Source organism: Oscarella lobularis, chromosome 10 (assembly GCF_947507565.1).
Source record: "Oscarella lobularis chromosome 10, ooOscLobu1.1, whole genome shotgun sequence".
Lineage (NCBI taxonomy): Eukaryota > Metazoa > Porifera > Homoscleromorpha > Homosclerophorida > Oscarellidae > Oscarella > Oscarella lobularis.
The window spans coordinates 1,386,739-1,406,388 of record NC_089184.1 but is presented as its reverse complement, the minus strand read 5'-3'; the positions used below and the strand labels follow the sequence as shown (position 1 = coordinate 1,406,388).

At 45.8% G+C, this 19,650-nt stretch overlaps 6 protein-coding genes across 19 annotated transcripts; 4 read left to right on the top strand and 2 right to left on the bottom strand.

Annotated features, from left to right (window-relative positions):
• Window positions 1-168: 168 nt before the first annotated feature.
• On the top strand, window positions 169-1,230 carry LOC136192021 (COMM domain-containing protein 10-like). Its single transcript, XM_065980494.1, has 8 exons — window positions 169-206; window positions 256-346; window positions 398-508; window positions 560-631; window positions 682-765; window positions 818-925; window positions 978-1,043; window positions 1,096-1,230. Exons 1-8 carry the CDS (start codon window positions 172-174, stop codon window positions 1,132-1,134), a joined length of 606 nt encoding a protein of 201 aa, XP_065836566.1. The 5' UTR covers window positions 169-171; the 3' UTR covers window positions 1,135-1,230.
• LOC136192010 (stimulated by retinoic acid gene 6 protein-like) lies at window positions 1,205-7,533 on the top strand. 11 transcript variants are annotated; one of them, XM_065980475.1, is made up of 19 exons: window positions 1,205-1,270; window positions 1,337-1,391; window positions 1,454-1,539; window positions 1,618-1,751; window positions 1,806-1,926; window positions 1,977-2,052; window positions 2,114-2,262; window positions 2,325-2,416; window positions 2,469-2,530; window positions 2,582-2,711; window positions 2,765-2,840; window positions 2,896-2,974; window positions 3,024-3,072; window positions 3,133-3,244; window positions 3,300-3,401; window positions 3,459-3,622; window positions 3,687-3,833; window positions 3,886-4,130; window positions 4,285-4,336. In XM_065980475.1, exons 1-18 carry the CDS (start codon window positions 1,236-1,238, stop codon window positions 4,098-4,100), a joined length of 1,884 nt encoding a protein of 627 aa, XP_065836547.1. In that variant the 5' UTR covers window positions 1,205-1,235; the 3' UTR covers window positions 4,101-4,130; window positions 4,285-4,336. The 11 variants fall into 11 exon arrangements, 10 of the variants coding, with proteins under 10 accessions (XP_065836547.1, XP_065836548.1, XP_065836544.1 ...); XM_065980476.1 differs by lacking the exon at window positions 4,285-4,336 and adding an exon at window positions 4,188-4,215 and having other exon boundaries at window positions 3,687-3,812; XM_065980472.1 differs by lacking the exon at window positions 4,285-4,336 and adding an exon at window positions 4,188-4,215.
• LOC136192024 (thymocyte nuclear protein 1-like) lies at window positions 7,080-10,332 on the bottom strand. The gene is made up of 2 exons (XM_065980496.1): window positions 7,512-10,332; window positions 7,080-7,452 (listed from the first exon to the last, which is right to left on the bottom strand). Exons 1-2 carry the CDS (start codon window positions 7,805-7,807, stop codon window positions 7,167-7,169), a joined length of 582 nt encoding a protein of 193 aa, XP_065836568.1. The 5' UTR covers window positions 7,808-10,332; the 3' UTR covers window positions 7,080-7,166.
• LOC136192016 (protein Aster-C-like) lies at window positions 7,823-10,549 on the top strand. Of its 4 annotated transcripts, XM_065980483.1 has the most exons (12): window positions 7,823-7,925; window positions 7,982-8,048; window positions 8,836-8,917; window positions 8,980-9,083; window positions 9,141-9,239; window positions 9,294-9,374; window positions 9,437-9,821; window positions 9,879-9,960; window positions 10,018-10,143; window positions 10,194-10,239; window positions 10,291-10,416; window positions 10,521-10,549. In XM_065980483.1, exons 1-11 carry the CDS (start codon window positions 7,897-7,899, stop codon window positions 10,393-10,395), a joined length of 1,206 nt encoding a protein of 401 aa, XP_065836555.1. In that variant the 5' UTR covers window positions 7,823-7,896; the 3' UTR covers window positions 10,396-10,416; window positions 10,521-10,549. The 4 variants fall into 4 exon arrangements, with proteins under 4 accessions (XP_065836555.1, XP_065836554.1, XP_065836556.1 ...); XM_065980482.1 differs by having other exon boundaries at window positions 7,824-7,925; window positions 10,291-10,538; XM_065980484.1 differs by lacking the exons at window positions 7,823-7,925; window positions 7,982-8,048 and adding an exon at window positions 8,075-8,351 and having other exon boundaries at window positions 10,291-10,538.
• Window positions 10,439-13,044, bottom strand: LOC136192011 (myoblast growth factor receptor egl-15-like). Its single transcript, XM_065980478.1, has 10 exons — window positions 12,885-13,044; window positions 12,665-12,825; window positions 12,480-12,609; window positions 12,306-12,431; window positions 11,756-12,247; window positions 11,492-11,703; window positions 11,262-11,435; window positions 10,981-11,204; window positions 10,788-10,925; window positions 10,439-10,736 (listed from the first exon to the last, which is right to left on the bottom strand). Exons 1-10 carry the CDS (start codon window positions 13,000-13,002, stop codon window positions 10,610-10,612), a joined length of 1,902 nt encoding a protein of 633 aa, XP_065836550.1. The 5' UTR covers window positions 13,003-13,044; the 3' UTR covers window positions 10,439-10,609.
• A 198-nt stretch (window positions 13,045-13,242) lies between these two features.
• On the top strand, window positions 13,243-17,298 carry LOC136192006 (mediator of RNA polymerase II transcription subunit 16-like). The gene is made up of 24 exons (XM_065980461.1): window positions 13,243-13,342; window positions 13,408-13,497; window positions 13,562-13,618; window positions 13,675-13,777; window positions 13,835-13,924; window positions 13,999-14,133; window positions 14,186-14,288; window positions 14,338-14,418; window positions 14,469-14,543; window positions 14,603-14,662; window positions 14,722-15,037; window positions 15,097-15,182; window positions 15,241-15,384; window positions 15,455-15,574; window positions 15,632-15,743; window positions 15,809-15,948; window positions 16,012-16,092; window positions 16,153-16,241; window positions 16,306-16,420; window positions 16,486-16,587; window positions 16,653-16,721; window positions 16,771-16,890; window positions 16,942-17,059; window positions 17,116-17,298. Exons 1-24 carry the CDS (start codon window positions 13,287-13,289, stop codon window positions 17,243-17,245), a joined length of 2,592 nt encoding a protein of 863 aa, XP_065836533.1. The 5' UTR covers window positions 13,243-13,286; the 3' UTR covers window positions 17,246-17,298.
• The last annotated feature ends 2,352 nt before the right edge of the window (window positions 17,299-19,650 follow it).

Genomic DNA, 19,650 nt, shown 5'->3' with positions numbered 1-19,650 from the left:
TTCTGGTTTGCTTCTGACCTAATCAATGATTTTTCTTGTTTGAGTTGGGTTTTATTCAATTGTTCTAAATTTAAACGAATTATTGTGCAGAGAAATGGCGCTAAACAGAGCAGGTAGGATTATAGATATTTTTTTTGCGATATTTGAGTTTCGCACATGCGTTATCGAGTCATGAGTAGCAAGCTGCTGTTCACCGAAACTCCGAGGTAGAGACGTCGTTTCGCCACTTCTTATCGCTCAAACGGATTGCGTTAGTTTGAAGCGAGCCGTAGATCTCATCAATGAGCTCGACGACGCTAAATTTCCTTCTCTAATCGCAAGAATCGTCCAGAAGCTGCATCTTCGAGTACAGTCTCGCCATTTCGCCGAATTTCTGGTATAAGACAAATTGAATTAGGACGAGAAAGCGTTTAGCGACGAAGAAGAGGCCAAGCTGCAAGCAGTACTAGGACTGGAAGCAAAAGATCTCGAGCTCATTCTCGAAACGGCTGCTTTCTTCTTAGAACAAGTTTGAACAAAGCGAAGTTTACCGGCTATTATTCTCTCAACGCTTTTTTAGGCTGCATACTACAGTTCCAAGCCTACCATCTTGAACCAACAATTACAGAAAATTCATCTCAGCGACACGAAAGTAAAGGACTCTAATGGAAGAAGACCTTGGGGAATTTTGACTGTGACTAGGCTGCTGCTATTGTCAAAGCCTGGTCCACGACTGCAAAAGACGTTTTGGATCGGCTGAAGCAGAAGAGCTTTTATCCCAAGCAGGCGAGTGCTTGCTTGTTACAAGAAACATCAACACTGACTCTCCTAATATTAGCTTGACGACGTCAATTGGAGGCTCAATCTGCAGATGGGTCAGAGCACCAAGAGCAAGACGAAGATTCCGAATGCTCTTTTTGAATTTGACGTCAAATCTGATGGCGAGGTGCAGACGTCTTCCATTACAACATTGTGTATTTTCTATGTTATTGTGATAGGGTCAAGATGTGGAGAGAGTTCGAACGGAATTTACACACGAAGAACTATTTTCGTTTTACAAGCAGGTATATATATACACATGTAATGCATGCGTTCATACAATGAGATTGATTTTAGCTAGAAACGGTGCAAGATCAACTGGACTCGCTCAGCTAGTGTATAGTCAGTCTGTGAATCATTTTTTCTATCTATCAATATGCAGGGTTTTTCCGAGTTCATAGCGCACGTTATGCGCAAAATAATGAAGGCTGCGAAGAATGAATAGATCGAACGTCTCTCACAGTGCCTTATTGTAAGTTCCTTTGCTCTACTTGTACCTTCGGCGAGTGTTGCTGCACCGATTCTGGTTGTTTTATAGCTGCAGTTCGTTCTACGGCACGTTTTGGCAATTGGTCTCTTTCCTCGTTGCCGGAGTAAATCGGACAAGCAGTCGTCTACATCAGCAAAACGATCAGACCGCTTCTTGCTTTTGCAGATAGTCATTTCGAGCTTATTTTCCTTTCTTGGGCGTCGTCGCGCACTTTGTCTAAAATGTGCGAAAGGGAAACCAGCCTTGACTGCGTAAGCTCGACCTTTGTCTATGCATGCGGTCATTTTAATTAATTAATTAATTAATTAATTGACTTTCTTCTTACCTAGTCCTGTAAATCTGATTGATTCATCACAAAACCGACTTGTAGTTGCCATTGCCTTTGGTGCCACGTCATCAACCGTTTTCTCGTTTATTCTCAAAGGAATAACTCTGAGCGGCGATCTCAATCCGTGGCTTAGAGGTAAAGCGAGTCTCGCTTGCAACAAACACCTCATGTCGTCTCTCGCTCGTTCAGCCCTTGTAACGATCTTGCTGATGCTCTTCATTGCCACTCTCTTTGCACCTGTGTTTGCCTGCATCACTACTCCTCACAAGATGATTGGTTGCGTTATTGGCTTTCTGTACACTGGCTCCTGGTTTGTCTGCAACAGGCCTTACCGAATAGACTTTGCTTACTCGATTTCAGGTTGGGGGTGAATTTGGCGAAGTATGCGTTATGTGAGTCCGTGTTGGCTGTGGAGTTTCCCAGCACTACCGTTGCTGTGAGATCGTCGTCTCTATTGCTTGTTCTAATTGGATTGGCCTTCTTCTTATACAATCAAGGTTTTATTCAGACTGCCGGAAATTTGCCAAGTCATTGTGGTGGGCTGGTTCGGATATAAGATAGTGAAAAAAGTACGGTCCTCTTCAAATGCTGACGATGCAGACGAGAGAATAATACACAGCATACAGTATGTGAAGCGTTTGCTAAAGTAAGCCAAGTCCCGTCGTATTGGTCTGCATTAATCATGAAGATCTGTGTGTATGTGACCAGTTCCACTGATAATGATGATGGCGAGTCAAGTGCAATACGAAACCGGTCAAAATTTGCGCGATTTCTCCTGTGGATGTATCCGTGGGATCCTTGTAAGTCGTTCTCTTCGTTGTTGCTTGACGGGTGTTTCACTTGCTGCTATAGATTTTCGTTTTCCGTCAATTTTTCTCGTTTCCAATTTTGTCAGCGTTCTTGTTCTTTGGCAGGTAAGCCGTGTCGTTTAATTAAAAAACCGTTGGGCTCGTCTCTTCCTACAGGCCATCGTAATCACTTCCGGCAATATAGCGGTCTTGGTGTCTGACTTTGATGCCATCAAGTCGAATCACAGCACTGTCAACGAGTCGACACTTGTGAAAATTCTTATAGGATCAACGAATGTTTATATTGGTACAGTTGATGTTCCAGCGACGTTTCCAGTGAGTTTCTCGACCTTTTTTTAGGGGCTACTATAACCGGTACTTGCGTGTCAACATTGCTGTCCATACTGAAAATTCTGCTCTTTATTCGAAGCCAAAAGTAATGCCGCTCATCTAGATATTCTACGTGCGTGTTTTATTTTGCGTCGTCTCAGACGAAAGGTCATAGCCGTGTACAAGGGGAAAAAGGACTTCATTCCTAGTGAGATGGGCAAATTGCCGCCACGAATAATTGTGAGGGCTCGCTAAATTCTCTTGACTTTGTATCCAAGTGTGACTGCAGAACTCTTCGACGACCTACGCTGGAATGCAGATTGCTTACTTCGTATGGGGTGAGAGTGTCTTCTCTACACGTAGTGTCACTGCACTAGTAGACGATTTTTTTTCTGCAGACTGGTTTGCCACCTATTTCTTTGTTCTGCTAATCGCTGCACTCATTGGACTCTGCGTGTCCTGGATCAGAGTTGATGCCAAGAGTTTCTTTGAAGTGCTCTATATACTCTTGTAAGAGGATGTACGTCGCTGATCATTCATGTCTGAATTGGTTAATCTTGTATAGGGCTCCGGCCATCGTTTCGTTTGTTATTTACGTTATACTGCGTCTGATGTCTAAATTCGTGTTTCTCGAGAGAGGAGGCAAGCAACTAGTGATGAACAACAGGTAGGTGTCAACACCCCGCGTGTCAATAGACGTCAATTCGGAATTCTTTATTCGTAGACGACTCTATCACAATTTCTTCTACTTCTCCTACTTTTACAATGTTCTCCTGGGCATTTTCACGTTTCTTAAACGCGTTCTGCTTGCTGCCGTCTTTGGCCTAATGCTCATAGTTCGTCTCGATCGACCCATTTATGCCAGAGGATTGGAAACGTGGGATAGCGGTACGCAGCGTTCATATATAGGCTAGGTGTGACGCGTACGAGTCTAATACGTTTGTACTCTAAGGATTCTCGAGCTTCATTTCTGTTTTGATCCTACATGAACACCACAACCATCCCTGCCTCGTTACGTTTCTATACCTACTGCAGAAAGATGAAAAGTCGAAACGAATGGCGCCGCTTCGAAGTCAAGGTGCTGCGGACTCCAAATTAGGTGCCGTAGCACAATTGTACTGTCTGCTAAATACTTGGACTTTTTTTTATAGAATTGCGCAATCAAGACTCGATTGCCCGCTTGCGTCTGACCGAGTCATCTCGGCGGGTGCGAAACAAGTGGCTCTTGGCGTATACGTTGTTGAAGAACCCCTCGTTGTCGTCACTGCGCAAGCCTCGGAATGAATACGTGCACATTGAATCGACGTCAGAAGTCAACAACGACTCGTCCTCAGAAACGACTCCGCTGCTCATACAAAAATCTTAGAACTGAAATGCGCACCGCTGCAGCAAATTGGTATGTGCATTGTTTTTGTCGTGTACAGTAGTTAGCCTGTCACGTGCGACCCGTAAGAGATGACGAGTCCCACGAACTCTTCGAACTCAAGGGCGTTGCCGTCGGGCTTGTGAGTTTAACCGAGCAAAAATCGCTGAAATCAGTCGTGTTTTAGTTGCTCTGCTGAAGGACAAATCGTGACGTTCCTTAGCATGACTGCAGTCGCGGTAAAGGCCAACCACAACCACAAGTGCACCACCATTCATACCAATCAGATCCTTTAGCTGGTTATTCTCGTCGCGTTTGCTTTCGTTCAGAAACGTCGTCGTCTTTGTCATGGCTGTCTTGGCGGCAGACCAGGATTGGTGGCGTGAGTGCATACAGCACGAACTCTTGACAGGAATGGTGATCTGACTGTTTTGCAGGCCTATGAAAATTCTTCTGGGCTTCCGCAATCGTTTTGCCTATACTATGGCATTCGGTGCCACAAGCGTGCAGCTGTTCTTTATGGTGAGTTACGGAATTTCCTTTGGGAGCACCAGTCGTCTCGCTAGATGTAAGTACCATATAGAACACTTGGAAGGCTTGGAATGTCTTCTTTTTTTGCAGCGATTTTGACGCCGATGATTGTCTTGCTTCCCTGCCTGTACAATGCGCCGTTGTTTGTCTCCATTGACGCACCCCGTCGTGTTCTGGGCTACGTCGTAGGCCTTCTCTATTCGACTACATTGTGAGACAGGGTTCATCCGTCATCTCACTGACTGCATCGTCAATGCACTATTTCAGGTCACTCTTACTGATTTTGCTGCTTGCTCTTTGTGGAGGATCTGAAGGTTTTTTGACGTCGCGCGCTGCACGAGTACGTGACAACCGCCGAGAAATTGCATTCCTTATACACTCTCCTTTCTTTCCTGCTGTCTAGGTGGCTATTCTTATGCCATATTTGTGCCTGTTTGTTCTTGCTGCGTGGTTTATTATTCGTTTGGTTCAAGAAGTGCGATTACGTTTTCAACAGACCGTTCAAGAAGATGAGAATTGCGTGCAATTAGAACCGCATCAGATCAGGCATGTTTGCCAGCTTCTTCGAAAGGAAAAGTTAGAGCAGCTCCTCATTTTTTTATTATTAGACGAAGTAGACTTGATGTGCATCTAGAGTCTCCTCCTTTGAATCGAACGCTACGAATAAGACGGGTCACTTTCAACGATTGCGAGCCGTCGGCTTTCGTCTGTGGTTTGACGAAATTTCCTACAAATCTAAAGACGGTAGGTTGAAACGGGGAAGGCTTTAAATAGAAAATATGTTTTTTGACAACAGATTTCCTATATCCTTTACGAATTTTATCAACAACTTTTATCTGTATCCTATGCGTTTATATGGTAAACGGTTTATTAATCAATAGTACAATAATTATTTTAATTATTTACTTTTGTGTACCAAAGATGCTGGCCATCAGTATTGATGCCGTGGTTCAGTTGGACAATCTGACAGAAAAGGGAATCGCCCAGATAATTGCTAATACGAACTTTAGTGTATCTGTATTGAGGAATCTTAGTGATACTTTCAATGGTAAGTTCGTACTCTATCTGCATTCATTACACTTTTTGTCCGTAGGGTGTGCTTTTTGTTCAACAATTTTGGCTTCTATCATTGTTTCGGCCAATGCCATTCATGCCTTGGTCTGCTACAGGTTGGTTTCGGACATTAATGATTATACCATGCAGTGAAGCGATGAGTTCTTTTCTTTTCAGAAAGCACATGTTCAGAATATACCGCGGTAATCGAAGTTTCCTTCCTCGCGATGCCACCATCAGTAACATAGGGCCAGTTTCTGTTGTCGTAAGTGAAAAGAAGAATAGATACAGTAGTTTACGGTATCTAATATAGGCAGGTGCACTGAGATACGCCGGCTATCAGATAGGTCACGTTGTTTGGGGTAAGAAGAAACGCTTATCGTTAGTGAGAAGGAAAGCTAAATCTTTACGGCAGGATGGACTTTGATCTCGATGCTGCTGCTTGCTGCTTTGGTGGCTGTGAGCGCTTTTGGCTGGCTTATCAAACTGGCGCCACAAATCATTGTAATCGGTTTAGAAGTCTTGATGTATTCATACATGATGGCTGAGCGGGAGGGGCAATCACCTTTTTCTCTTGTGTAGAGGACCGTTCATCATTTCGTTTGTTGTCTTCTTTGGCTTTACTTTTGCTTGCCGTTCACTGCTTGAAAAACCGCGCGAGCATATGGCAATACAAAACAGGTCAGTTCTCTTCATCTCTATAATGCTAGTATTTAATTAACGTTTTTTTGCTGCAGACGACTTTATCAGGCCTACTACTACTTTCTTCTTTTCTACAACGTTTTAGTTGGCTTGTTTTCAGCGTTGTTTCGTCGGGTTATTCCCGGTCTCGTAGCAGGCTTTGTCCTGCTGCAGCGTTTGGATAGACCAATTCTTCCTCGAGGTCTGGAACTGCGAGACGGAGGTGCGCTTTTTTTCTAGTAATCGCCTGCATGATTGACGAGGCCATGCACGTCTATAGGATACAGAAGCTACATATGTTCCTTGTACGTGGACAATTTGATGACCAATCCAGCTATGGTAGCCTTTTGTGCGCTCCTGCAGAAATCCATAAGAAAAGAGAATTCAAGTAATCTTTATTTTAGTTTCTTATTAGAACGAATCGGACTAGGTCAGGGTGACGAGGAGCTAAAGATTCAAGAAGTCTCAAAGTACAAGTCTTGTCGTTTGCGAAACAGGTGGCATCTAGCCCTCACCCTTCACAATAATCCGTCTCTCATACGTGATCGAGTACACAATCTACCGTCTGATGATTCCTGTCTAGATCAAAAAGACATCAAAACCTTGAAGGCGGATGACGTAGTATTGGTTGACGAAGAAAAGAAGCATTCATTGCACGAGAAACTGATATATAGCAGCAGCAGAAGCAGCAGCAGCAGCAGCAATGGAGAAGTCACGTAAAGAGATGAGTCATTTATATGGAACAGGAAAAAAAAACGAAACGCGTACAGCAAAACTAAACAGTCACATTTTAGGTTAGGCTTTCTATCCTTTCTCTTTCTCCTTCTCTAGTGTCGTTGTTATGAAGTCAAACTCTTCCCTAGTGACTGGTTGCACAGAGAGCCGAGCTGTTGTGAACAACGCGAGTCGTTTCAAAGGACCACCAGACCGACTGTGCGCTTGATGCAGTTCCTTCAATTCTTTCAGCGAAATAAAACGTCTCGTTCGTCGCACGAGCTTCACATCGACCATGTACCAGCGAGGATCGACACGAGAGCTCTTTGGATCATAGTGAGGATCATGACGATCAAATTGCGTGTGATCAACGTACCTACAAGAACCCACTTTTAATTTTGGTCACGTGTGAGGATAGTTTTGATTTAGGCACACCCGGATTTCACGATTTCAACAATTCCAGCAATTCCCGGTCGCTTGCAGTTGCTGTGATAGAAAAATCCCAAGTCGCCGACGCGCATTTGATCGCGCATAAAATTTCGAGCTTGGTAATTTCGGACTCCGTCCCAGCACGCTGTTTGCTCCGGTTCTTTTTCCAAATCGTCGACGCCGAATTTAACGTCAATTCCGTTAACAAGACGACTTTCTGGCTCGGATTTGAACAGCCAAAAACGAGAGCCCTCAAGCTTTTTCGCCGCCGTGTCTGAACTCCCATCTCGTCGCCGCTTCATGACGACATCTAGGAAGTGCTAGCGCACGCCAAAGCCCAACGTTCTCTCCTCTCTCGCGAATCTCGCTAAGCGCTGTCGAAAAACGATCGATGAGCGGGCGTCGAGGCGACAAAGAGAAGTTAGCCAATCAATCGAACGCATCGAATTCGATTCACAGAGGTGACGGTGGTCTAGATCGCTCGGCGAATCGTTAGCAGATAAATGCGAGGGCGCGGCAAGAAATTCTCTTCAAGCGTTAGAGGTGAGTAAGACGACCCCGCGCACCTTTAGGTTAGGTTAGGTTAGGCTGTACACGCCCCAGAAAAAAAAGAATTCGTAGTCGCTCCGCCCCCATCCGTCATCACCTGATCATCGTTCGCTTTGGCGTTGGCGTCAACAATCAATCGCTCACCATTTGTGCGTCTCGCGTGAGGGGAGTCGATAGCTCCCGAAATAAAGTCCCTTTTGCAACACTCGAGACGACCGATCGACGCCGCGCGCAATCGCCAACACGCCCGCGCTGGCGAAACGGGAAAGAAAGCGGCCGATCGGCTGGAGAAAACCGGTTCGTTCGCACCGCGACGCTTTCGCTTCATTCAGAACTCTACCCCGGGTCTTCGGTTCGGAAGCGAATAGCTCGTGGGTTTTTTGTCTTTTCCTTTCCTCATTCGACGCGAACTTTTTTCCCCTCCCGGAAGTCTCGAGACGGTGGCGTGACAGATCGCATGTCCCCGCTCTTCCCCCTACGCGCCCGATCGAACCCTCGACTCGCGCTTCGTGGAGAAGTCGGCGCAGAGAACGCGCGAGACGTCTCTATCCCTTCGCCGCCGCCGGCTCGTATCGTCGTTCAGCATCCGCTCTCACACCCCATCGTCGCGGCGGAGGCGCGGCACCTGCGACGACGCGCTAAACGCGCGCCGGTCGTTCGGTCGCTTCACGGTCGCGTATCGTTCGGAAAAAGGGGAACACCGCCGATTAATCGCTTCCCCCGCTCGGTCCCGTCTAGGAATCGAATTATTTGACCTTTGGGATCCGGTTTCTTCCCGTAGGCAATGCTAAATAGGAAGCCATCTTCGGAGACTCTGCTTCGTCACTTTCCGGCCTTGCCGGATGGCGAAGACGTCTTTGACTGTAAGATTGTTGGCTTCGAAAATAGTTCGATGTCGTCAGTTTCCGGTTTATCGCACCTGCAGCGTTTGGTTGTGCTTTGAAAAAGGAAATTCTGATTTCCGGCCGACTGTACGTCACTCCGAGATATTTTTGCTTCCACGCGAACATTCTCGGAATAGAAAAGAAGGTTTCCGATGACGCGTACGGTAGTTGTCTCGTTTTATAGACGTGGTATTGCGTGTAGGTGACCATCGATTGCTCTCAAATTGCCTGTCTGAGGCAGGAAATGACTGCTCGTATATTTCCAAATGCTATAGGCATTGAAATGAAGAACGGCGTTCAGGTTCGTGTAGTATCGTCTTCTACAGTGGCTATTTAAAGTTACGCTTACGTATAGTATCATTTCTCTTCGTTTCTGCGTCGAAATGAAACCCACCGTCTTTTGTTTTGCATTTGGCGTGCCGTCATCAACGGAAAAGTGCGTCATTGCTTTTTGCTCGAGTGGTCTCCGGTGCTATTAATAATTTTTTTCTTGCGCAGCCATTGACGATTGAGCAGCTTCGACAACGAAAACGACGTCATTATCATCCGCAGACGCCTGCGGAAAAGAATCGCGTCTTCCAGAAAGATTTTATCGTGTCTGATCAGAAGGAATTTGTTGGCATTGAGACTGATAAAGAAAATCAGCAAGACGAACGAACTTCGTTGTCATCATCGTCAACCGTTTCAACATTTTCTGATGTCAAAGAAGAAGAGCCTATTGTAGACACTGGACATTCCTCAGAAGTCTCTGAAGAACCCGAGCCGAAAGAGCCGGAAAAACCTTCATCTGAGCAGAAAGAGCCAGAGATAGAGAGTGAAAAGAGTGATAGCGATCTCACTTTATTTAGTCGGCTGCAGGATTTTCTTCAACTGTCTTGCACTGGTATACTTCAGCAGTCAATGCTAAAGCGTATGTTTTTCTATCTTTTTATCTACGTAGGACTGCTGCAGTTTCCCTCTTCGCTCACGAAGAGATTCAGTGCGTCTCAGTCTACCTTATTCACGTTCATCGCTCTTTTGGTGTAAGTTGGCGTAATGCGATCTTGATGGGAGTTGACGGATTTGTTTGTCTTTGGTAGTCTATTTTGTTTTACGGCTTCGACGTTCCTTCTGGCCTGTCAAATGTCAGCTATTGATCCTCTTGTGGCTCGATACTTTCCTCTAAAGGGAATGTGTAGTTTTGATCCGGTGAGATCAAGACTCAGGTTGGTGCTCTCTAAGCAATGAGAATAGCAAGTGATACTGTTTGTTCTAGCTCGTTTAGTCTTTCTTTGTCCGACAGCATTACCACAATCAACGCAGTACGGCTACCGTGGAATCTCGTTCGTTTTAGTTTAACACTGACTCTTTAGGCTCTTGACGAAATGCGACATCTGCAGGATGGAATCTGTTTGCCAAGCACTCCTGCTGTTTTTACGGGGTTATCGGCCAGGCTGGGCCAAAGAAAAGATTCCTGACGGCTGACGCTCGTTTGTGTGGTAAGATGACAGTACTTGTAGATAGAGATAGAAGTCTGGCATATTGCTTGCAAAATCCTCAGGTAGAACCTGCTGTGCTTGTACAAACTAAATGGTGTTAATAGACATTCGCTGCTGGTGAATTTTGGCATAGTCTAAAGTCTCAATCTAAGCTTAGGGTAGGTGTACACAGTTTTCTTCTCGATGGCACCAATCAGGTACACAGAACGGGAAGATAATTTCTCTCCGAGCTCATCATTTCTTGCAGTTGACAAAGCAGTTCTCTGAATTTTGGCCTCTTTTGGGGGCAGTACTTCCAGCAAGAACTCATTAGTGCGTACCTGAAAGAAAAAGTAGAATTCTTCTACGCGAAGCAAGTTTGCGTCACGTACGCTTCATCAGAGCAGGACTCCGGCTTAGGCAATCGGTAGCCATCCTTGAGTTTCGGTAAGAGCTCCACGAGGGCAATACCAGGGTAGGGACATCGTCCGAGCGTGGCCATTTCCCACAGAACAACACCGTATGACCACCTAAATGAAATGAGCCCGGGTTTTGGTATTGTACTGTTTTTGACTGGGGTCTTACACGTCGCCTTTAGTTGTGCACTCGTATAATTCCAATGATTCGGGGGACCACCATTTGACGGGCACACGCTGACCTTTCTGCCATTTGTACATTCCGGACTCATACACCTCGCGGCCCATGCCGAAGTCAGATATTTTGGCGATTTTTCGATCGTCTTTCCGCGTCAGCAGCACGTTTCGGGCGGCTAAATCGCGGTGAACAAAGCGGTTCGCTTCCATCCAAGCCTATAGTCAAAAACAGATTTGTTTTTTATTATTTTAGCTCTATATGGAAGTGCTGACCATTCCTGAAGCAATATTCTCAGCAATTTGGAGGCATTCCAGCGCGAAATCTTCTGGTCCAGGAAAGTGACTATCTACGCTGACAGTGCTACTGACCGATCCTTTCTGATCTCTGTAGTTCTTTGTTTCACTTGAGTTGATGTCCTCGTCGTCGTCATCACTATCATCGTTGCCCTGCGAAAGAACTGATTTCCCACCTCGCTTTGATGGTGGCCGGGGACTCTGATTACCTTTGGCCTATTGGCTCTTAGATAGCTGAGAAGATTGCCCAAGTCGGCGATTTCCAGCACGAGCATGACGGATTCTGTGAGCCAGTTTCCGCTGTAGTGGCCAATCATCTGAAGAATATGCGGGTGAGGTTCATTGCCCTCCACGTCTTTCATTGCTTTCATGACACCAATTTCCTTCTGCATCATAGTAAGTTGCTCTTTTTCTGCTGATGCTGTGGGAAATAGTTTGCGATAAAAATACATCTAATACTGGGAGAATGTCACCTTTAAGGCACTTGACTGCCACCGTTGTCTTGGATGGCACGCCATCAACGTAGGTGTTTAATAGTGCCTTGTAAACGTTCCCAAATGCCCCTTCTCCGAGCTTTTCTTGAAAGAGAAGGCTACTTGGTGCAATTGTCCATTGGTCTTGCTTTGATTCTTTTGGTTGCGGCAGTGTAAAGGTAGACTTTGCTTCTCTGTTTCTACTCTGTCTTTTTCTCATAGCAATAATGATTATGAGAAAGATAGTCAATAGGAACAGAAAGCCGATGGAGCCACTAATAGTGATAAGAAGCATTGTTCTATCGTCGTCAGTTACTTGCCCATTGCTAGTTGCTGTTGTAAACGAGGATGATGATGCTGTTGGCGTCCCAGTGGGTGTTTCAATTGAAGCAGTAGAAAAGACAGTAGGGAAATTCGATACAGAGGGATTTGACGTAGGCGGACTTGTATTTGTTGTCGGAATAGGTCTACACGAGTTTTGGAGCTTGCAGTCTAGTAAGAACCCTCGATACGTTACAACCTAGAGTTTGCCTGGCGCATTCATTTTTACCTATGCAAATTTTCTTCAAGTCAAGCTCCAGACGATAACCTACGCAGTTGCTGCCCGTGACGGAGTAACTCAATTGGTAGTCTACTTGCCCAGCTATTCCATCACAGGGCGCAATAATTTCAGTATCTGTAATAAGAATTCTAAACGGCTTTAGGCGCTATATAATTTCAATACTAGGTATGTATTTTTCACTGGGGTCTGATCCGTTGTAAAAGAATAAGAGTCCTTTGTTTGGTTGAGAACCAAGATTCGGAGGTGAGGAAACTGCCAAGTCTGAGCTGGATGCCGTTACACTGTAGTTTAGCTTGGAAAATAATTAAATTACACAATAAATCGAAAGTAAGCTTTGGCAATCTTACCGATGATCTGGAATCGGTTGTCCATATCAAAAACGGAAGTTTTGTGTATTCGTGCCCGATTTCGAATCCTTTCATGAGAGCCAAAAAACGTCCAAAGAGGAGCGTTTCTATTCCATCTCGAACCCCGTACGTAGGCACTTCACCGACGAAGAGTCGCAAACCTGATCGCGTGCGCGCATCACATCGCCATATACTGTGGACTGGACGTCTTTCGCGATACCTGGTAGGACATCCAATCCATCTTCGTCCAACGCAATGTTGACTCTGCAGGGTGGAAGCTGCATTGACGTGGCTTCCAGTATGGCCAAGGCAAGTGGCACGACGCTCAGACGAAGCATAGGGAAAAAATGAACGCAAACGCAGCTGTCGCAGCAATGAGGTAGGAGTGAGTAAATGATACGGTTGGGTGGGGGTTTTGATTACGTAGAATCGCACTTTTCCCGCCCACTCCCGGCTTTTTTACCCATTTACGTATCTACTGCCGGGTTCTGGGAAGTCACACCGTGATTTTGTTCCGGGTTTGCGGAGTCTGTAAACTCCGGGCTAAAATAAGCTCCTCCTTCGCTGCGGCCTCAGGTTTGGCTAAAGCACGCTAAGCTTCAAGAAGAAGAACGCAAGAAGAATGACTCCCGCTTTCCGCACGAAGTGGAGCATTGATTGCTCTCGACTGATTGAATGGTGAGTTTTTTGTGACAAGTCGACCCGTCGTTCCGCTTTTCACGCGCGCGTTCTTCTTCGCCTAGCGTTCTTCCCGAAGAGAGCGCCAGCATTGCGTGGTCAACGACAAATGCAATCGCTTTTGCGTCATCAGAATCTCCATCGTCGTCGCTAAAGTAACGCCGGAGCGAAAGCTGTTCGAAAAAGAAACGAATTCTACACACAAATTTTAATTTCTAGACGAGGCTCGCATCTCGTTCACATCGTTTATCCAGAGAGACCGTGGGAGAGGACGACGTAAGATGATTGCGAGAAATTGAATTTCGAGCGATATTAAATTTTAATTTTGGCAGTTTTGACGCCGGCGGTCTTGTGTATCGATTGCTGTGGAACTACGACGGCACGAAGTTGCTCGGGGTCGACACGCGTGGAAAATGTTCTATATGGCAAGCTGACGTAAGTCAGAGACGGAGAAGAATGCATTGGGGCCTAAAACGTTGTGCAATCTCACAGGAGAACTTCGCGAACGTTTGGAAGTCCATTTGGACTCTATCGGACTGCGAAAGATTCGTTGGGTTATCCTGGCTTCAGAGAGGGCCTCAGGTGCATAGCAAATAATTTCAAAGGATTCAGTTAGTTGATTCTACTGTCACTGTGTGTATGTTTTTTTTCCCTAGCATACATTTCAAGTGCTCGGTGAAGTATCTCTGTCGTGGAGCAAGGTGTTTCCCATTGCGAAAAGTCGTCCGGTTCTTCGCGGCGTTTGGGGCCAGTCGACTGACGGATTCATCGGTCTTTCAGCGAGCGGAAAGGTGATTTTATTATTAATAGCCCCACGAGTAGACAAACCTATTCGTTTTGCAGCTTCACGTGGCCTTACTCGCGTCAGATCGACTCGTCGCCTCCGAGCAACTTCCTCATTGGAAAGAGAAAGAGATGTGCGCTGGCGACTTGCTAGTGACTCCAGGTAAAAACGTCTTTCTCTCTTCCGCTTCCTACGGTATATCTATTTAAAGATGGACTTATTTCTGTGGCCGTTGCTGATCAAGATTGCATTATAAGCGTCTATCAAGTTACACTGGATGTGGTTGGAAAGGGTATGTACATTGGTTCTGCCTGTGTTAATGCCTACTTTGAAACTCTATAGATAAATGTACGATGAAAATTGAGAAATGTTCGCAATTTAACGTGACGGACACGTCGTCGATTCACTTGCCGAGCAGTACGTGGCTATGTTTTTTTTTAAAAATAATCTCTATTTGAAAATGACCTATTTATTAGAAATCAATAAATTGTGTCTTCAGTGGCACTCCGCTCTCTCGGTTATAATCAATGTATCAGGCAAGTGGATACCTCTCTTGCAAACTAGCACTCGTGCACACGGTAAATGTTTTCTATAGGTGTCATGACAGATAACAACGTTGAGATATGGGAGAGCAGCTCGTCCTCCATGTCCGACTTCAACTGGATCAAACAGGCGAGCTATCGCATCGACGACGGCTCCGTCGCGGAGCTCGCTCTCGCGGGCATCCCATCCGTTGCCGGATCCACTTCCGACGACGTCGCGTACGCAATGGGAAGCGAAGCGGCAATGGGCATTCGACGACCGGGTCTCACTCTTCCCCTTCGAAGCGACTCGTCGTCGAGCAGCGGCGGAGGAATGCGCGGTGCGGTGATCGTGTCTCTCTGCACGGGAAAATTGTTGTGCTTGGATCGGTAATATGTCTCAAAAGGCAAAAGAAAATATTTATTAATTAACGTCGTTCTTCTCGTAGAAAAAATCTTTCGTTGATTGCTTCCGTCCATGTCTCTCGTAGAGACGAAGCCAATCTTTCTACAGATGGTCACTATCTCATACCAGGCAAAACATTGAGCAAAGTCTCTTTAGCGTATCCCTTTTCTATATGTATTATCGTTAGCTTCGAAGAGGGCGCGAAAGGCTGTCTCGCATCGCGCTGTCGCTCTGGCCACGTCGCCGTGTAGCTGCTGCGTTGCTACGGTTACCGATGCGGGAGAATTTCTCGTGTTCAGACTCAGTCCCAGGGCACTTGGTTTGAAGCAAGGTGAGACAGAGAGAGGAACGATTTAGGTCTCGTCTCAGGCGACGTTTGGTAATCGTCTTTTCTTCTGCAGACGTGTTAAGTCCGGTTCACATGGCTAAGCAGTTCACGAGTTTGCTATTATACGGTCTTGTCTCCGGTCGAGACTGGTGGGACGTCCTTGTCTCGTTTTGCGCTACACCAAAGATGGAAGGTTTGTACGTCACATTGACTTCTTTTTTTAAGGCTTACGTTGTCCGGTTATATTTAGGTCTTTTCGAAGAGATTTGGAGGCAGCTTGAATGCTCATTTACTGCTCAGTCGCAATCTCAGCAGGAGCTGCATTGTTTGCAATATCTTTCTATGCTCTACATGTTGGGGCGGTAGGTAGAGAGTCCCCTTTGTGAATTACCTATACAGGACGACTCTCTTTTCTTTTTTGCTTCAGGTGCTCAGCTGACGGCTTTGATGCTGCTTCTCTCGCGCATTCACAGTTGACACTGAACGCGCTGGGCTCCTATATCAAAGCCTTGCTGGTCGGTCCGCTGGATAACGTTGGCGGAAAGTGGCCGGAAGAGCAGCTAACTGGTACAGTTTTATAGTCGCGAAAAATCACGATAGTAAAATTCAAATGTTCGCTCGCGCGCAAAGGTCTGAAGAATGACAAAAGGGACGATCTCGAAGAAGTGAGAAAAGGCATTAATCTTCACGAATCCATGCTGCCAAGCCCTGGTAACTGAGTCCCTGTTAACCGTCGTTCTGTGACTATAGCATACCGACCTATTCTTCTAGAGGCTCTTTTGTGTTGCCGTCACCTTGTTCAGTGGACAGTGGACACGGCATCGTCTCTAATACAGAAAAACGGCTTGGCTCTTTCGAAGGTGAGAATTCCGTTCTGTATACGAGATCGCAGCCGCGCGATTGTGTATTTTTTTGTCGTTACAGGCGCCCTTTTATGTCAGGACCGCGTCTCTAGGTCTTCTCCGCGAATTGTTAGTCATCGTTCAGATTTGGGTTGAGCTGCAGCCGCGCTGTTCGCCGAGGTTCACGAGAGTGCCATGTAAGCTCAGCAGCCTTCGCTTTGCCTTTTCATCTCTTAATTAATTAATTGATCGATCTGCTCAGCTTCCATGGACTGCTTGTCGGTTTTGTTCAAACAGGTCACAAAGCTGTGGAACGAGAGACAGCGCGAAAGCTCTCACCAAGACCCCGTTGCGGGAGACATAGGTAAGAGGCGGCGGGCATTCGATTTTAGGTGACAACGCCTAAAGGATACTTTTGTCTCTATTAAGATTCGACTGTTCCTTTGGTTCCTGCACCGCCCGACTTAGATTCTTCAATTCATCTGATGCTCGCCAAAGGTGTCATCTAATGGGACGAGTTTGATGTAATCGAGCTTTGGTACCGTAGGATTCACCGTTGGACGATATGGAAACATGAGCCAACCTGTTGAATATGAGTTCGATTGCAGTCCCGGGCACTTTCAGCATCCAATGGCTCTGAAGTCTCACGATCCCTTCTTGTCGTCAGGTATCTTTGAAGTCTTTGTCTTTCACATCCGAACTATGTGTGTCTCTTTAGGCCTAAAGACGCCGAAAGGCTTTGAACCACCGCGAAATACTGCAATGATTGTACGAGATATCGTGGATCTTCTTTTTATTGCCTCTGACGAATCAGGTCTAATGAGAAAGTGTTCAAGGTGCGCTGCATGCTTCTCACTGCCATCAAACCTATTATCTATTAGCAAATGTTTAGGTGCTCTGGGTTGTCGATGGTACGAGAATCAGGAACTAATCAGGAACTTTCCTTGTTCGACGTATGGGGCAGCTATTGGACACACTCTTGCATGTGCGGGGGACAGTGGATACGCCAACAAGAAAATTAATTAATGCGATGATATACCCGCGCTTTGCGCAAGCTCGCATCCGGGTATTCGAATTTGCGTTTTTCACTTTGTCTTGCAAAATAACGTCGAAAAAGCATCGAAAAGGCGCTGGAACGAGAAAAAAGGTAAAAACGAAATTATCGCTTTGCGTGAAAACTATGGGAGACCCTCTTTAGGACTCGTTTGCATCACGCGCGCCTTCGATCGTCGTTTTCGTGCGTTCCCACGACGCTCAAGCAAGTCCATCGTTTAAAGAGCACTCTAAGATGAGCAGTAAGTTAGACTGAATGTAAAGCAGACCACCGCGATTCGAAAAACTAAGGGAATTCCTCCTCGTTCGTATTTCTGCCCTTTTGCGCCGATCGTACAGTTTAGTCTTTAAGCGACGCGTATTACAATAGATCTGGCCCATTTATTTAAGAATCGGTGAGGTCAGGTTTTTTAGCATCCCTGAACTATAGCACACGGTTTTTGATCAAAAACCATAGCTCTCAGAATTCCAAGATTTTCGCGTCAAACAATAGATTTTACTTACTCTATCGTCTCAAATTTGTCTATCGTGCCAATTTTGGGGTTTTTAAAGGGGGGGCGTAACTAATATTAACGCCTACCGGAAGTGGATATTTTTTGTGTGAAATTTGATCCCCACGAACTTTTTGACGTTGTGGCGTTGTTGGACTAATAAAGTAGAGTAGATCTAGCGCGTTTATTTGGAAATCCGCGAGTTAAGGTTTTTAGGCAACCGTGAGCTATAATAGCACACAGTTTTTGGTCAAAAACCTTAGCTCTCAGAATTTCAAGATTTTTGCGTCAAACGATAGATTTTAATCATGTAGTTGACTCTATCATCTCAAATTTGTCTATCATGCAAATTTGGGGGTTTTTAAAGGGGCGTAACTGATATTAACGCCTACCGGAAGTGAGTATTTTGTGTGAAATTTGACCCCCACGAACTTTTTGACCTTGTGACGTTGTTAGACTAATAAAGTAGAGTAGATCTAGCGCGTTTATTTGGAAATCCGCGAGTTGAGGTTTTTAGGCAAACCGTGAGCTATAGCACACGGTTTTTGGTCACTTTGGATGACCTCTCCGATTCCAAAGATTTTTTATGAAGCAATGGGGATCAGCTGCCTGTTTGATCTCGCGGTACCAAATTGACCTCGCGCCTTCAATTTTGGCGAATATTGGCATTTTTGTAGATGTTAATATTAACACATGGATCAATTCCCTCCTCCTCCACAGGGCTTCTCGACTCATTCAAGGTAAAGAAGACAGTGGATTTGAGTGCAATGGTTTCAATTTGATTTTAGTTCTCTCCTCTCCCCAACGGATCAATTGAGATGAAGAAAGAAGAAGATGTAGACGAAGACATCACCCTGGGGACTTGGGTTAAAGTCTCCCTCCTTGTGGGCCGGAGGTTAATGCGCTCTCCCCTGTGGACTTGGGTTAAAGTTCACCCTGGGGACTTGGGCGGAGTCTCCCTCCTTGTGGGCTGGAGGTTAATGCGCTCTCCCCTGGGGACTTGGGTTAAAGTCTTCCTCCTTGGGGGCTGGAGGTTAATGTGCCTTCCCCCTGTGGACTTGGGTTAAAGTTCACTGTGGGGACTGCAGTCTCAGTCCCACCGCTTGGCCTCCCAGGGGGGTCAAGTGGCAGCGCAGGAGCGGCGGCCCAGGGACAACCAAGAAAGAGGGAGGAGGAGGAGGGGGAGACCGGGAGGACTTTTAATTTTTTATTTGTACATCCGGGATATTATCAATAAAAATTTGGCCATCGTTTCTCCTACTTTTTGCAACAAAAAGAATGCGCGCGCGGATCATGCAACGACGTGCTTTACGCGCGTTAGCTTAGGAACGTGCACACTAAAGCATGCCCTCCACAGAAGGCACACCATGCATGCACATCCTAAGCTAAACACGTTGCTTTCGTCTCCATACCCTGGAGATCAAAAGCCGCATGCACCTACTTAATTCCATGCACTAAAAAATATGAAAAACGCGCACAGATGTTCTGCTTCCTCTGCTTCTTTCATTTCGGCATTCTTTCATCTGGTTTGCAGGAACAGCTAAAAAATAGAACAAACTTCCGCTCACACCATACGAAAATGACAATCAGTAGGCCATTTTGACTGTACAATTTATGTGGTTGGAAAACAATAAGATAACTAACTAACTATACAGTAGATCATTATCCATTGATCATAGTTGACCAAATTGGCGAGAGGAGCCCCCCCCCCCCCCCCCCCCCCCCGCGATGTAGAAATGCAGGATCGCGAAGGAGTCATATGCGTGAGATTTACCTTCCAGTTCCAAACTCCTAGCAGAGCATTTGCTTTTCGAAGTTGACGAGGAGGAATCCGTTTCGTCGCTGATTGAACTCAAAAGATTTCTTCAACGTCGCGCGTAGTC